The sequence below is a fragment of the Coregonus lavaretus genome (genome assembly GCF_964263955.1).
Source record: "Coregonus lavaretus genome assembly, contig: HAP1_SCAFFOLD_911, whole genome shotgun sequence".
NCBI lineage: Eukaryota > Metazoa > Chordata > Actinopteri > Salmoniformes > Salmonidae > Coregonus > Coregonus lavaretus.
Genome location: NW_028163519.1, coordinates 117,425 through 134,796, shown reverse-complemented (window position 1 = coordinate 134,796; position 17,372 = coordinate 117,425). Strand labels below are relative to the sequence as shown.

Sequence of the window (17,372 nt, the reverse complement as noted above, 5' to 3'; positions counted from 1 at the left end):
GTAACTAAAGAAGGCACAAAATGATGACATAAATATCACAAGAAAGAATATATGAATTAATAATTTACTTTCTAAAATATTTTCTAGAGGGCAAAGGACAGGTAGGTTTAATAACGCAAATGTAAAAAGTCCTGTCGCTCACATACAAATGCAAAATCTAAATGGCACCCTATTCTTTATAGAGTACACTACTTTTGACCAGAACCCTATGGCCCTGGTCAAAAGTAGTGTACTATAAAGGGAATAGGGTGCCATTGGGGATGGAAATTCTTTGAAATTACTCATGAGAGCAAATACTACGATTTTTTGGTTCCCACAGAGGGTCAGGAGCTTAAGACATGAATGATTTTATTAAAATGTTTGTTCATAAAAAATAAATGATTTCCCCTCCTCCCACATGGATTACAGACAAGAGGCTAGGTGCGTTCTGACTGTCTTAGTGTGCGGATAAACATGACCATCACTCTCATAAAACTTAAATGAAACATCACTCCTTATGTTTTTTCTCAGGCCAAAACGCTCAATCCCATTTCTACTGTCAAAACAGGTTTTGAAAAGGCTTCTTCCACATCTTTTGGTCCATGTCTGTTTTTCACTCAGTGAAGTGCTACTATCCCCTTGGACTACAGGTTATTGCCGTCATAAGGTGTCCGTCTGTCTGTTGGCTGGACAGTTTCTACCGTTTAGGACCTTTGTGGGTAAAGGTAAAGGTGGGGTATAGCAGCAGCAGTTCCTCTGAAGTCCAGTATCTGCTGGAAGGACACCTGGTGGTACGAGAGGATGAGTGTGGCCAGCCAGCCTGTTGTGCCTCCCCCTCTCCCTCCCTCCCTCCATTTCTCTCTCTCCATCTGCAGGACTCTTAAGGCTCCTGTGCGGACTGTCTCGGCTCGTGCCCTCCCAAAGCTGGCTGTGGTGATTTAAGACACGGTGTGTATGTGTGGATTTGTTTGTGGCCTCTGCCCCACTTCACTGTCCATCCGCCTACCCTTGGCTCCCCTCCTGGGCAGCGACCACCACCCCCCTCAGTATGTCTCTGAGTCTGAGTCGTTGAGTTCCTCATCCTTGTAGAAGCCTCCATCGTGGTCGCGGTGGCCGATGTTGTTGAAGCTGCAGTAGGAGCTGTGCTCGCTGCGCAGCACGGGCAGGCTGTCGAAGGTCACACTCTTGGAGGGGCTGGTGGTGTAGTGGTTAATGGCACTGAAGGACAGGCTGGGCGCCGGGTTGCAGGGGGACACGGGCATCATGGTGGCCAGGATCAGCGCCAGGCAGTCCGCCACGTCTTTGTTGGGGGCGCAGGCCAAGGCAGGCGTGTAACCTGAGGGGTTCAAACAGAACAGCAGAGGGTCACTTCAGGAGCATCACCGTTTACTATAACACTTTTGGTGAAAAACATGAAATAACAGCAGGCTAGGAGATACAAAGTTAAGACAATAACCAAGCAGTGGACTAGAGAGAAACATTTGTGGACACATTGAGAAGAGAAGTACAGAAGAAAACGGTGTTAGCGTTATGGATCTTACCATTGTCATCGACTGCTAGCACGCTAGCACCCTTCACTAGTAGCTCCTGAACCACCACCGTCAGACCATTTCTGGCTGCAACGTGTAACGGCCTGAGGAGAAAGTACCGTCAGATTAGCCAGCAGCAAATGAGGATACCTCCCAAATGCCAGACTATTCCCTATATAGTGCACTTCTTCTAATTCTTCTGGCCCAATTAATACAGCTGAACCATACGTACGTCTGTAAGGCTGCGTTAGTCGAGTTGATGAGGTTCCTGTCTGTAATCTTCTCCAATATCAACAAAGCACTGGTTTCATGCCCCTTTAAAAACCAGAGTCAAACATGTCAGACCAAAATTTCAACCAGAGAGAGCCAACTGTTCAGATGAACGTCATCTTCATGTGGGGATGCTCACCTTACTGCAGGCCAGATGAAGAGCAGTGTTCTTGACTGCATCCTGCAGGGTGAGCTCTGCTTTGGCACTGCTCACCAACAGCTCTGACACAGACAGAGAAACATAAAGAAACTCAATTAGGAAATGAAGCGACTTATTAAAATGTAAAACAGACATGTTGAACTTAAGCCGGCTGGGCGAGGCAAAGCGGAGGAGAGGGGGCTGCGTACCGACAGCGTTGGTTTGTCCGTTCTCAGCAGCCATCATGAGGGAGGTCTTCCCGGAGGCATCGGGGGAGTTGACCTGGGCGTTGTGGCCTAGCAGCAGCTGAAGACACTCCACGTGGTCCGTGAAAGCCGCCGCATGCAGGGGGGTCCTGGAGAGAGAGGAAACTTATTTCACCGATATCATGTAGGACTGTTATAAACAAGTTTGTTCAATTAACCCTGTTTATACCATAGAAATATAAAATCACTAATAGATGTATTAAAAGTAATCTACAATCCCTCATCCAACCCCAGAGGTCATTTTATTCCCAAGACAACATTATTCTCCAGAAGAAAAGGACTTTGTCATGTGCTGTAGTTACCGGTTCTTGGTGTCAGTGGCGTTGACAATGGCCGGCCCCAGAGTGTCAATCAGCATCTCTGCAGCCCCCTCGTTGTCATTGATCACAGCACAGTGGAGGGAGCTGAACGAGTTGCCCTCGGTGACATATGCTATGACAAAGTCCTGTTTCAGTGTAAGGTCCTCCACTGAGAGTCATAACCCCTAATTCTGTTGTAGTCTTGTTCATTCCCCCACATGGCTCCGTCCACACCAATCGAATGCTTTTCAAGCCACAAGAGGGAGTGAATGAGTGTACACTTCATGGAGGAGAGAACAGAGCTACAGTCCAGTTAGTCAGTACGTACCGTTGTATGTAGGGGTGTAACGATCCATCTACTACATCGATGTATCGATTTATATTCCTATGATCCAACTACATCGATCTGTGCTCGGTGAGTTGGCCTTTTGGACAACATATATCACTCTAACATCGTTTTAAAATGTAATAAATCGATTGTATCGATTCTAGGAAATAACCCATTGGATTTAAGCACGTCAGACTTTATATGGATGTTTTTTCTTAGCACTTTTAATGATAAAGGCTTTAAACATTACTCGATTCAGTCTGCCTATCCGTGACGTCATCGCCCCACGCCAGCAGCAGCGCAAAGGCGCAAAGACAACAAAACATAGCATGGCGGACGACAGAGGAGAAGCCGACGAGCGAGAAATTATCAAGCCACCATTGCGGTCCTTACAAGAAACAGGAATCTAGGAAACTTCACCTGCACTGTCCAGTATCCAGGTATTTATTTCAGTCACACTGGTTGAATTTTTGGCTAAAAGGTTACTGAATCGATTTCAAGTCACTGAATCGTTTCGGATCGTATCGTTCTAAATGAACCAATATCGTCCTTGAATCGTATCGACAACCACGAATCGTGATACAAATCGAATAGTTACACCCCTAGTTGTATGGCCTGCCTAATTCAGGGACATGTTTACGGTGCTGAAGAGAGAAAATCAGAAAATATCTAGTGTTCCGTTAGTCCAGTACGTACCGTTGTAGCAGGCCCAGTGTAGTGGCGTGTAGCCCTGGTTGTCTGTGATGACGGGGAGGGTCTCCACTGACTGGGCGGCGTGTAGGAGTCCCCCCAGCACCCCGATGTGTCCGGATTCCGCCGCCAGGTGGACAGGGGTCCGCCCCTTACAGTCCCGAACCAGGAAGCTGGCGCTGTGCTGCAGCAGGGCCTCCACACACTCCTCATGACCCGTCAACGCCTGGGAGGAAGGGCAGGGAGACAAGAATGGATTTGAATAACTAATAATCAATGATATAATAATGAATCATCAATTATTACAAATGATGTCTGGAGGCAGGTCCCCCTACAGGGATGAATACACCACTACCCATGGACAACTACTTTTCTGAAGATAATATGTATATTTGAGCCTCCCCGTCTCTTTCTGTGTGTGAGCGTATACAGCCAGCTCTCCTCCTCACCCCTCTGTGTAGCGCTGTTCTGCCCCACTTGTCTTTGGCTTCTACGCTGGCTCCCTTGTTGAGTAGTGAGTACACACAGTCTGTGTGTCCGCTCAGCACTGACAGCATCAGAGGGGTTCTGATACACAAGACAACAAGGTCATATTACAAACTGGTAATAACCAGGCTGAGTCCCAAATGGCAACCTATTCCCTATATGGTACACTACTTTTGACCCGAGCCCATAGGGTTCTGGTTTAAAGTAGTGCACCAAGTAGGGCATAGGGTGCCATTTGGGACGTAGAACTAGTGTCAAAATCTCTTTATTTCAGGAATTGTATCCAAAACCCAATTGACTTACTGTCCATTCCCGTCTTGAACGTCCACTGCACTCTGGAGGTCAGCATTTCCAATCAGCAAACGCAAACACTCCGAATGACCGTTGGTAGCTAGAGTAGGATAAACAGAGAGGATATAAGAATGTGAGATGAATGACCGTTGGTAGCTAGAGGAGGATAAACAGAGAGGATATAAGAATGTGAGATGATTGACCGTTGGTAGCTAGAGGAGGCTAAACAGAGAGGATATGAGCTGATTGCTGGACGACTATTACCTTCACATGAACAGACAGATTTCTAGAACAGTGGTATTGGTAGATGACATCCTCAGGATGTTAACACAGCAGATAATAAAACATTTTGGGGCTGAGGCCCTCGAAGCCTGTCACCTGCTAGCTGTGTACCTGGCTCTGGATAGAAGTCCCCCTGTGCACTGATCTAGGATCAGCTTACCCTCCCCAGATCCTCAGCAATAATGACAAAAAATGACCTTAGATCAGTGTGTAGTGGGCATTTTCACACTATGCTATATAATATCCCTAGAGTGGACATTGGCGTCCTAGCAACATGACCAAACAAATGTCCATCTTGGTAAGGAAAACTTTTGAATTACAGAATCTCTAGGTCTTACGTGATATCCTATGCGTACCTGCAGCGTGGATGGGGGTCCTCTTCAGGGTGAAGTCTTTAACCAGGATGGAGGCTCCCTGGTTGATGAGGACGTCAACACACTCCACATGGCCTTTAAAGGCAGCCAGGTCCAGAGGGGTGCGCCCCTGGCTGTTCCTCACGTCTAGATCCAGCAGAGACTGAACCAGGACCTCCATAGCATGGTGGTGGCCATGGTACGCCTGAATGGAAACAAACACACAGTCTGAAGCAAAGTCCAGTGGTATGCCTGAACAGATATACACTCCTAATATAATCAATGTCCTATAGTAGACCAGTGGTATGCCTGAACAGAAATACACTCCTAATATAATCAATGTCCTATAGTAGACCAGTGGTATGCCTGAACAGATATAGACTCCTAATATAATCAATGTCCTATAGTAGACCAGTGGTATGCCAGAACAGATATACACTCCTAATATAATCAATGTCCTATAGTAGACCAGTGGTACGCCTGAACAGAAATACACTCCTAATATAATCAATGTCCTATAGTAGACCAGTGGTATGCCTGAACAGATATACACTCCTAATATAATCAATGTCCTATAGTAGACCAGTGGTATGCCTGAACAGAAATACACTCTTAATATAATCAATGTCCTATAGTAGACCAGTGGTATGCCTGAACAGAAACAGTCCTAGACCCCTAAAGTAGACCAGTGTCTCTCAAATCGGGTGCCCATTTTTTCTCCCGCCCAGCATCAACATCGAAGGTCCCTGCCAAGCGTGAGATTTAGAAACACTCTACTTCTCCTCTGTTGGAGGTTGATTAACTCAAATGGCAAAATAAGGAAATCATCCTCATCATCACCGTGTCAAAATATGCATGTATTTTACACTAATCAGGAACAGATAGGAACATGGTGTGTGAGTGTCTGGACAATCAACTTTTCGTGGAAAAACAACACCATGCCTGCATCCCAGATAGCACCCTATTTCCCATGTAGTGCAGTACTTTTGATCTGGGCCCATAAGGCTCTGGTCAAAAGTAGTGCACTAAATAGGGAATAGGGTGCCATTTGTCATGTGGCGAGACCCCTACAGGAGCAGGTAGGCTTTACTCACAGCTAAGTGTAGGGGGCTGATGGGAGCTCTGACATCAGAGTCGTTCAGGATGTCTGTCCCTGAGGTTTCCATTAGCTGGGGAAAGACAAGGACGGGCCAGTTTAGACTTGTAACATATTTACTTTGAAGGTTAGTCTAGTAGCATGTTTCATGTTGTAAATCTCAGTGACCAGCCCCTGCAGACATACTGGGGTGTTGCATTCGTATCTTAAACAAGCTAGTGTGAGGAAAAGTAACCAACTGGTACTTACCACATCTAAAGGTGTTTCACTTGCAATCTGGAAAAAGAACATCAAGAGTGACGATGCGGCCACGACAAACATGCAACCACACCTTAAAACCTACTGAATATCAACGTCTGTCCCAAATGGCACCCTATTCCCTATATAGTGCATTACTTTTGACCAGAGCCCTATGGGCCCTACAGCCATTTGGGACGCAGACAAAATGGTCTGTGAATGCAGGGCGTCTAGTCCCCTGTGGTTCTGACTCACCAGCTCCAGACAGAGGCGGTGTCCGTACGCAGACGCGTAATGGACTGCGTTGTAGCCCTGATTGTCCCTGATCCCTGGGTTAGCGTCGTTTCGCAGCAAATATTCCAGACACCTAGAGGTCAGAGGTCAAGAGTTCACTAATCATTATACCAACATCAAGACAGACAGATAAGCAAGCAGAGACACTTTCCCAAAGGAGACGTGGCCAAGCTTTCACACTGCAGATTTAACACTAGTATGTATTCAAACACGACCAACAACATACTCTAGACTACAGTGAAATGTGAAAGGTCATGGCACCACAACATACTCTCCAGACTACAGTGAAATGTGAAAGGTCATGGCACCACAACATACTCTCCAGACTACAGTGAAATGTGAAAGGTCATGGCACCACAACATACTCTCCAGACTACAGTGAAATGTGAAAGGTCATGGCACCACAACATACTCTCCAGACTACAGTGAAATGTGAAAGGTCATGGCACCACAACATACTCTCCAGACTACAGTGAAATGTGAAAGGTCATGGCACCACAACATACTCTCCAGACTACAGTGAAATGTGAAAGGTCATGGCACCACAACATACTCTCCAGACTACAGTGAAATGTGAAAGGTCATGGCACCACAACATACTCTCCAGACTACAGTGAAATGTGAAAGGTCATGGCACCACAACATACTCTCCAGACTACAGTGAAATGTGAAAGGTCATGGCACCACAACACACACAACAGTAAGAGAGGTGTGAGACGTACTTTCCGTCTGTGTCGGAGGCAGCAGCGTAGTGGAGCGGGGTGCAACCCCTTTTATCCAGATCGTTCACACTGGCCCCAGACCCCACCAAGGCAAACAGACACTGGTAGTTACAATTGGCTGCCGCATAATGCAGAGGACTCCTAGAAGAACGCACAGAAACCATTCAACATCAACAACAGAAACAGCTTATTGGAGCTGTATAACATTTACATTTTACATTTACGTCATTTAGCAGACACTCTTATCCAGTGCGACTTACAGGAGCAATTAGGGTTAAGTGCCTTTCTGCAGGGCACATAGATTTTTCACCTAGTCAGCTAGGGGATTTGAACCAGCAACCTTTCGGTTACTGACCCAACGCTCTTAACCGCTAGGCTACCTGCCGCCCAATCTTTCCCATAATAATTCCTATATGCCCCTATACTATATTCCCCATTATCATAAAGATCACATATGAAAGTTATTTGATGCCACAGACAGACCTTCCGAAGCTGTCCTTTCTGTTGAAGTCTGCCCCTGTGTTGAGCAGCAGATTCAGACAGTCCAGGTTCCTGGTAACAAGATATCAAGTTCAGAAAGGCTCTCGTACATCTGAGCTATCAGGTGGATGGTAACAAAATATCAAGTTCAGAAAGGCTCTCGTACATCTGAGCTATCAGGTGGATGGTAACAAGATATCAAGTTCAGAAAGGCTCTCGTACATCTGAGCTATCAGGTGGATGGTAACAAGATATCAAGTTCAGAAAGGCTCTCGTTCATCTGAGCTATCAGGTGGATGGTAACAAGATATCAAGTTCAGAAAGGCTCTCGTACATCTGAGCTATCAGGTGGATGGTAACAAGATATCAAGTTCAGAAAGGCTCTCGTACATCTGAGCTATCAGGTGGATGGTAACAATGAGAACCTTAAAGAAAAGAGAAACCCGTACACTGCTCTTGCTAGTATCACTGTTTTTATAATGCTAATAAAAGCAATAATAAAAAGTGATACTAGCAAGAGCAGTTTGCAGGTTTCTCTTCTCTTTCAAGAAGATATAAAGACAAGTTAGACCAGAGCGCAAGTCAATACCACCATGGCATGGAACCACATTATACAGAAATGATACCGCACTAATGATCTAAACGATTTTTTTATACTGCTAAACAATGTGAAATGTAAGAGTGTGAATATGTGTTTGTTCTTTCTGGTGGCTTTCCAGTTCATGAACTAAATATTCCTTGGTGTAAAGCCTGGACCAGTCCACTCACCCTCCAGCTGCTGCAGCATGTAAACAGGTCCTTCCAAAGTCGTCAGGGGTGTCTATATCAAAGCCTGATGAGAGGAGCTTCCGACAGCAGTCAGAGAACCCACTGAGAGCAGCCAGGTGGAGGGGGAACATCCCATGGACGCCTCGCCTGCAACACATTTTTACATTTTAGACTTTAAGCAGACACTCTTATCCAGAGTGACTTACAGTTGATTCAGCTAAGATTGGAAACAGCACCACATCACAGTCCTCATTAAACCCCACAGCAGATCAACACATCAGCATGCTGCAATGCCCTGTCTATCAACCCCCCACACACCACAATGTGTTGAGCATAGTCTCCAAGCGGGAATTCGGTCAATGACAGAATTGCAGATGCATGTTGCATTATTGCTGGAAACTGTGTGTGTGTGTGTTCTCACTTGGCTGTGTCATCTCCGTTCGTGATGAGTGTATTGATGAGTAACTCATGGCCGTAGCGAGCAGAGATGTGCAGGGGTGTGTTTCCATTCTTATCTTCACAGTCGATCTCAGCACCTACAGAACACACACACACAGACACACACAGACACACACACACACACACATACACACACACAGACACACACACACGTCAACCACTTGACCCTAGAGGCCTCATGAAGCTTCATGTTCAACCACATTGCAAGTAACATTGCTCTGTGCCAGTGAATCATGGTTTGAAGACAAAAGACAATGCTGAAGAGCCTACTGGTTCATATATATTCAGTTGAGAGCATTCACAGCGACTCACCATTCTGGATGATGGCTTGAGATCTGGAGAAGCGTCCGTGGATGGCCGTCATGTGGAGGGGGGTCTTTCCATCTTTACTCTGCAGATAGAAAGACAAAGATGGTTCACACGGCAGTCTGTGCTGCTGACCACAGGCAAAATCAAACACGTATTGGAGGAGCGCTTGATGGCATTTAGTTTGCATTGTTAGGCCTATTCCATTGGTATTTGAATGTAGACCAGGGCCAAATACTAAGCCATGTGCTGCGTCAGTGTGTGCGTCCCAAATGGCACCCTATTCTCTTCATAGTGAACTACTTTTTGAACCAAAGTAGTGTACTTATAAAGGGAACAGGGTGCCATTTGGGACACAGCCAGTGTCACCACGGCTCCTTGCTCTATGGGCCCCTGGTCAAAAGTAGTGCACTACATAGGGAATAGGGTGTTATTTAGTTCAGACACAGTGTTGGTCATCCGGTCTCCTCACCTTGATGTTGACGAGGGCCCCGTTGCCCACCAGCAGCTCCAGGCAGAGCGCCCCATGGCGCAAGGCGGCCGTGAAGTGGAGTGGGGCGAAACCCTTCTCGTTCACCTGGTTCACGTTGGCGCCGCACTCGATCAGCTCATTCACCACCACGTCCTGCCCGTTGTAGCATGCCACGTGGAGGGGGGTGTTACCGTAACCATTGGGCTCATTTATCTGGAGGGAGCAAGGGAGGGAAAAGAGTGGAGAGAGAGAGAGGGGGGGGGGGGAACAAAACAATACATTCCTGATCAGGTCACTTGGTTCTGAAAACCCCCTGGCCCAAAACACTGGCTCCAACCTCCATCTCTTCATTACTTGAAAGGAAATCATTCGCCAACCCACTAGAGCTCTGTATTTTCATTGAGTTGTAATTGAACAGTGACTACACATTTGAATGCGTGTTGACTCACATCCACTCCAAGGTCCAGGAGGTACTTGACTACACTGATCATTCCACTGGAGGCTGCAGAGTGGAGAGGGGTGTAGGCCTTCTTGTCTTTACAGGACACCTCTGATCCATGAGAGGCCAGCAGTTTCACCACCTCAATGTGCCCTATGGTAGAGAGAGAGGGGGAGGGATAAATAGAGAGAGAGAGAGAGAGAGAGAGAGAGAGAGAGAGAGAGAGAGAGAGAAGGGGAGGGAGATAGTAAGGGGGTTAAGAGAGAAACAGAGATACAAACACAGAGAGATAGGCAGAGAGAGGGAGAGATAGATTAGTTTACAGTGGTACACAGCACCATAAGCAACACCTACATCATGTTAGTACAACTGAAAACATCTAATCAACCTACTTAGTACATCATTACATTACATTTTAGTCATTTAGCAGACGCTCTTAACCAGAGCGACTTACAGGAGCAATTAGGGTTAAGTGCCTTGCTCAAGGGCACATTAACGTCATTTAGCAGACGCTCTTAGCCAGAGCGACTCACAAATTGGTGCGTTCACCCTATAGCCAGTGGGATAACCACTTTACAATTTGGGGGGGGGGGGGGGGGGTTAGAAGGAATACTTTATCCTATCCCAGGTATTCCTTAAAGAGGTGGGGTTTCAAATGTCTCCGGAAGGTGGTGAGTGACTCCGCTGTCCTGGCGTCGTGAGGGAGCTTGTTCCACCATTGGGGTGCCAGAGCAGCGAACAGTTTTGACTGGGCTGAGCGGGAGCTGTGCTTCCGCAGAGGAAGGGGAGCCAGCAGGCCAGAGGTGGATGAACGCAATGTCCTCGTTTGGGTGTAGGGACTGATCAGAGCCTGAAGGTACAGAGGTGCCGTTCCCCTCACTGCTCCATAGGCAAGCACCATGGTCTTGTAGCGGATGCGAGCTTCAACTGGAAGCCAGTGGAGTGTGCGGAGGAGGGGGGTGACGTGAGAGAACTTGGGAAGGTTGAACACCAGACGGGCTGCGGCATTCTGGATGAGTTGTAGGGGTTTAATGGCACAGGCAGGGAGCCCAGCCAACAGCGAGTTGCAGTAGTCCAGACGGGAGATGACAAGTGCCTGGACCAGGACCTGCGCCGCTTCCTGTGTAAGGCAGGGTCGCACTCTCCGAATGTTGTAGAGCATGAACCTGCAGGAGCGGGTCACCGCCTTGATGTTGGCGGAGAACGACAGGGTGTTGTCCAGGGTCACGCCTAGGCTCTTCGCACTCTGGGAGGAGGACACAGCGGAGTTGTCAACCGTGATGGCGAGATCATGGAACGGGCAGTCCTTCCCCGGGAGGAAGAGCAGCTCCGTCTTGCCAGGGTTCAGCTTGAGGTGGTGATCCGTCATCCATACTGATATGTCTGCCAGACATGCAGAGATGCGATTCGCCACCTGGTTATCAGAAGGGGGAAAGGAGAAGATTAGTTGTGTATCGTCAGCGTAGCAATGATAGGAGAGACCATGTGAGGATATGACAGAGCCAAGTGACTTGGTGTATAGGGAGAAAAGGAGAGGGCCCAGAACCGATCCCTGGGGGACACCAGTGGTGAGAGCACGTGGTGCGGAGACAGCTTCCCGCCACGCCACTTGGTAGGAGCGACCGGTCAGGTAGGACGCAATCCAGGAGTGAGCCGCGCCGGAGATGCCCATCTCGGAGAGGGTGGAGAGGAGGATCTGATGGTTCACAGTATCAAAGGCAGCAGACAGGTCTAGAAGGACAAGAGCAGAGGAGAGAGAGTTAGCTTTAGCAGTGCGGAGAGTCTCCGTGACACAGAGAAGAGCAGTCTCAGTTGAATGACCAGTCCTGAAACCTGATTGGTTTGGATCAAGAAGGTCATTCTGAGAGAGATAGCAAGAGAGTTGGCTAAAGACGGCACGCTCAATAGTTTTGGAAAGAAAAGAGTACATGATTCTGACATAATAACACACTAGACGTGGCTCATACAGCTGAGCTGTGAGACTAACACACAGTCCATTCATTCATTCATTCATTGGTATAAAGGACATTAGTCAGAATGTAAATGATGTGGTAAACTCATCACCCATGTAAGCAGCCCAGTGGATTGCTCGGCGATCCTTCTTGTCAAAGGCATTAATGTTGGCTCCTCTGGAGAGAAGCAGCCTCACCATCTAACAGGGAGAGGAGAGAGAAACAAAACACAGGTTGAGGAAAACTAAACAGCAAAATCCGCTAAATCTGGCTTCAAAGCCTTCCCTTTAAAATTATATATTTTGTATTCACAATGAATGAAAGATAACATGTAAAGACATGGTACATTTCTCCCCTTTTAGTCCCCCTTTGACCTCCCCCTCCCCCCAGAAGGCCTCCAAACACATTTAAAAAGAAAGGGAAAGTAATTGAGTTACATGTCAGAAAACAAAACAAAAGTATACAACAACGTTACTTCAAGCAAAAATGTAATAGCCTAACAATTTCAGGTGATTAAGTGATTTTATAGGCCTATATAGCAGTAATCTCAAGGTGGGGCCAAGAGTACTAATCTGGAGGAAGTGTTTGGAGCTGTTCAAAATAGGATATCATCGGGTCCCAGGAGGAATAAAATGAGTTGGTTGACCCTCGAATGGTAACTTCATTTTTTCTCATTTTAGGAACAGCTTCAGATCTTCGAGCCAAAGAGAGGCTAAGGGAGGATTGATAGATTTCCAATCCAATAAAATCCTTCTGCGGGCTAACATGGAGGCAAAGGCAATGGCATCTAGCTGTCTATTGGTCAGAGAAGGATTGTTGTTTGGTACTCCAAAAATAGCAATTTCTGCACTAGGCTGCAACTTTATATCAAATGCTTCAGAAAGGGTTTTAAATAGTGGACAAATAATCTGCCAGACGGGGACAGGACCAGAACATGTGGGTCAAGTCCGCCAAGGAGCTTTTACACCTGTCACATGTACCATCAATATTTGGGTAGAATTTGGACAATCTGGCCTTACTGAAATGGATACGGTAAAGTACCTTAAACTGTATAAGGCTGAGCCGGGCACAAGAGGAGCTTCCATTTACCCTCAGTAAGGCATTTCACACTCAGATCGGATTTTATTCAAAGCCTCCTCTGAACAAACTCAAGCATACAACTAGGGCTGTGATGGTCATGGAACTTCAGGTGTCGGTGATTGGCGTGTCTTATGTACGTGGTCATCGACAAAACTGACAGCTGACAGGGGGGCGGGACGGACATTAGCAAAGGAAAACATTAGCGCGTTTAGGCCAGTCTTGCTCTCAAGTTTGGGGAAGCTAATTTTCTCCATGAAAAATATCAAGCATTCCATGCATCATCACATTTGCAAACTTATTTTTAAAAAAAATAATTGTTCACCTTTATTTAACCAGGTAAGCCAGTTGAGAACAAGTTCTCATTTACAACTGCGACCTGGCCAAGATAAAGCAAAGCAGTGCGATAAAAACAACACAGTTACATTTGGGGTAAAAAAACATAAAGTCAAAAATACAACAGAAAATATATATACAGTGTGTGCAAATGTAGCAAGTTATGGAGGTAAGGCAATAAATAGGCTATAGTGCAAAATAATTACAATAGTATTAACACTGGAATGCTAGATGTGCAAGAGATTATGTGCAAATAGAGATACCGGGGTGCAAAAGAGCAAAATAAATAACAATATAGGGATGAGGTAGTTGGGTGGCCTAATTTCAGATGGGCTGTGTACAGGTGCAGTGATCGGTAAGGTGCTCTGACAACTGATGCTTAAAGTTAGTGAGGGAGATAAGAGTCTCCAGCTTCAGAGATTTTTGCAATTCGTTCCAGTCATTGGCAGCAGAGAACTGGAAGGAATGGCGGCCAAAGGAGGTGTTGGCTTTGGGAATGACCAGTGAGATATACCTGCTGGAGCGCAGACTACGGGTGGGTGCTGCTATGGTGACCAATGAGCTAAGATAAGGCGGGGATTTGCCTAGCAGTGATTTATAGATGGCCTGGAGCCAGTGGGTTTGACGACGAACATGTAGTGAGGACCAGCCAACAAGAGCGTACAGGTCACAGTGGTGGGTAGTGTATGGGGCTTTGGAGACAAAACGGATGGCACTGTGATAGACTACATCCAGTTTGCTGAGTAGAGTGTTGGAGGCTATTTTGTAAATGACATCGCCGAAGTCAAGGATCGGTAGGATAGTCAGTTTTACGAGGGCATGTTTGGCAGCATGAGTGAAGGAGGCTTTGTTTGCGAAATAGGAAGCCGATTCTAAATTTAACTTTGGATTGGAGATTCTTTATGTGAGTCTGGAAGGAGAGTTTACAGTCTAACCAGACACCTAGGTATTTGTAGTTGTCCACATACTCTAGGTCAGACCCGTCGAGAGTGGTGATTCTAGTCGGGAGGGCGGGTGCCAGCAGCGTTCGATTGAAAAGCATACATTTCGTTTTACTAGTGTTTAAGAGCAGTTGGAGGCTACTGAAGGAGTGTTGTATGGCATTGAAGCTCGTTTGGAGGTTTGTTGACACAGTGTCCAATGAAGGGCCAGATGTATACAAAATGGTGTCGTCTGCGTAGAGGTGGATCTGAGAGTCACCAGCAGCAAGAGCGACATCATTGATATACACGGAGAAAAGTGTCGGCCCAAGAATTGAACCCTGTGGCACCCCCATAGAGACTGCCATAGGTCCAGACAACAGGCCCTCCGATTTGACACACTGAACTCTATCTGAGAAGTAGTTGGTGAACCAGGCGAGGCAGTCATTTGAGAAACCAAGGCTATTTAGTCTGCCAATAAGAATGCGGTGGTTGACAGAGTCGAAAGCCTTGGCCAGGTCGATGAAGACGGCTGCACAGTACTGTCTATTATCAATCGCGGTTATAATATCGTTTAGGACCTTGAGCGTGGCTGAAGTGCACCCATGACCAGCTCGGAACTTATGTAAAATAGCTGACTATTCCTAATGTGATTAGTAAATTGGATAGTCATAATTTAGGCTAATAATATAACTCAATCACAGGCTGTTCAATGCAGCGGGTGGTGGAGTAGGTTTCTTTTCACTGGAAAAATGTGGCCTTTTATTATTTTAAAATCACGCAATTCTACTACACTTTATATGACTAGAGAGATTAGCAGAATCTTTTTCAACACGACTTTCAAGTGGCACTGACCTAGTGATAAAGACAGTGAATATGCACACTCACCAGGGATATAGCCGATGCCAATAATACTGTTCCCTCAATTAAGTTGAGGATTTTGATCATTAAAAAGACATTAGTATTTTCATCTTCTTCTCTTTGAAGCAATAAGCCAATTGCTTTCCAAACTGTTTCCCTCCATTGTATTTTGAAAAATTGCGATATGCCTGGTTGAGCCTCTCTTTCACTGACATTCACAACTCAACAGTCATCTATTTGGAAGCCTATTCGCCGCACCCGCTGCCTTCCGACAGGCTACGCGATTTAAAACAATCCAGAAGAAGCTAATGATCATGCTTTCTGGTATAGTATACACACGTAACATGTAGGATTCCCAGAATATGTTCTATATTCTCATTATAATCAGTGGTTTAATTCGAGTATGATTGGCTAAATAAAACAATGGGCCTATGGTAATGCAACATTAAGTGATTCAAGGAAACTAGCCTATTTTGTTTGTTTATTTGCTCGGGCATCTGAATTACAATTATTCATGAACAATCATTTTGCATAGCTTATTCTTTTAACATTGAATAGCCTATAAATGGTTACTACAGCTTAGTTATTAAAACTTAATTTCTCACAAGAATGAGGTTGTGAATTGGGAGGTTCAGCTCGGTCTGGGCCTTACTAGGTCCCCCTGTTAAATCGCCAGCTCTGCTAAAAAGTGCCCACCAGAGTTCTACATAGGCCTAGAACACGACCTGTGCTCTGGCTTCACATTGATGGTGACAGCGAGATGGAGATTGTGGCCAAAGCAATTTAGCCAAGGCCAGTTCAGTTGCCTCACTTCAGCCACAATGTTGGCCCTGTTGTCTGTGGCGATACAGGACATTAGATTTTCGTCAAGGGCCCAGTCAAGGAATTCCGAACGCAGGGCTTCGGAGAGTTTGTCGGCTGTGTGGTATTCCGGAATGTAGGTTGTTTCCAAACAGTTGGATTTCAGTGTCCAGTCTTTCGTCAGATAGTGCACTGTTAGGTTCATGTAAGGAGTCATATTTACACTTGACCACATGTCCGTATTCAGTGCAAAAATAAACAAATCTACGTCCTTTAGCTCTGTCTGAACCTCCCCCTTCACCTTGTTGAACAAGGTAGGGACCGCTGTTTGAGACAAATACTTTCTCCCCGGTAACTCGTATAGTCTGTCAAATTTCCAGAGCATTTATTTGAAGGCGGGTTTCTCCACCGTTCGTAAAGGCACCATTCCTATGACTAAATTACGAGTTCCAGTGTCTGGCAGTGCTCGCCACTTATCGGTGTCCCGTTTGTGGTGCTGGAATTCTTAGTAGGTAGCCTATGGGTTTTGCGCATATTCTGCAAACAGGCTGGTCCAAGTCATCTGGTTCTCCATCGTCGTTAGGTGTGAAACTGAAATGTGCCCAAACAGGTTGTTATGGGTTTTTTTTTGCAATGAGAGCCATCTTTTTCACCTCACTCCTCTGATCTACTGTAACAATGAAAAAGGTCAGAGGTGAAGGTCAGAGGTCAGAGGCTACCCACCCACCCCCAGCCTGTAGGCTATAGATCTAGAGATACTATAGTTACCCCCGGTCCCCACTTTTCACCTCACTCCCCCCTCTTCAATTAACCTGAATTGACCTTCAAAGATTCTCTCCTATTCGCGCATAGAGCAGATTTGGTGATTGCGGTGCATCAAAAGATAGTCCATCTATTAAACTGTCTATATCTCCTCCAACTAAGTCAGCAAAACAATACCATATAATCAATAGTTAACACTCCCGCTATGGATAAAGTATATCTACATTAAAATAAAGGTGATAAAACATTTTATGGAGAGAAAATCATACTTCTTTTTGGTTTTGACGGTAATTTTATTTTCATGGCGTTCTTCATCCAAAACCGTCAATGTCACGGTTATCCAATTACCGTCACAGCCCTACATACAACCATTGTAAGTAATCGGATGCACAGTAAGCTCAACGTGGGGATAGGACAGGTATAAAGTGTAGACTACAGTGTGTAATCATGTCCATGCTAATTGCTAACCTCCTGGTGT

At 45.9% G+C, this 17,372-nt stretch overlaps 1 protein-coding gene across 1 annotated transcript; it reads right to left on the bottom strand.

The window, feature by feature from the left end:
• Window positions 1-892: 892 nt before the first annotated feature.
• On the bottom strand, window positions 893-12,337 carry LOC311118038 (serine/threonine-protein phosphatase 6 regulatory ankyrin repeat subunit A-like; the record flags this gene model as incomplete). Its single annotated transcript, XM_084192915.1, has 21 exons — window positions 893-1,315; window positions 1,521-1,612; window positions 1,741-1,823; window positions 1,918-2,000; window positions 2,127-2,272; window positions 2,486-2,651; window positions 3,507-3,726; window positions 3,950-4,067; window positions 4,290-4,377; window positions 4,916-5,117; window positions 6,007-6,081; window positions 6,258-6,284; window positions 6,501-6,612; window positions 7,262-7,402; window positions 7,745-7,813; window positions 8,510-8,656; window positions 8,931-9,045; window positions 9,281-9,359; window positions 9,747-9,959; window positions 10,196-10,338; window positions 12,250-12,337. The coding sequence occupies 21 exons, from the start codon at window positions 12,335-12,337 to the stop codon at window positions 1,023-1,025; spliced, it is 2,700 nt and encodes an 899-aa protein (XP_084049041.1). The 3' UTR covers window positions 893-1,022.
• Between the last annotated feature and the right edge of the window lie 5,035 nt (window positions 12,338-17,372).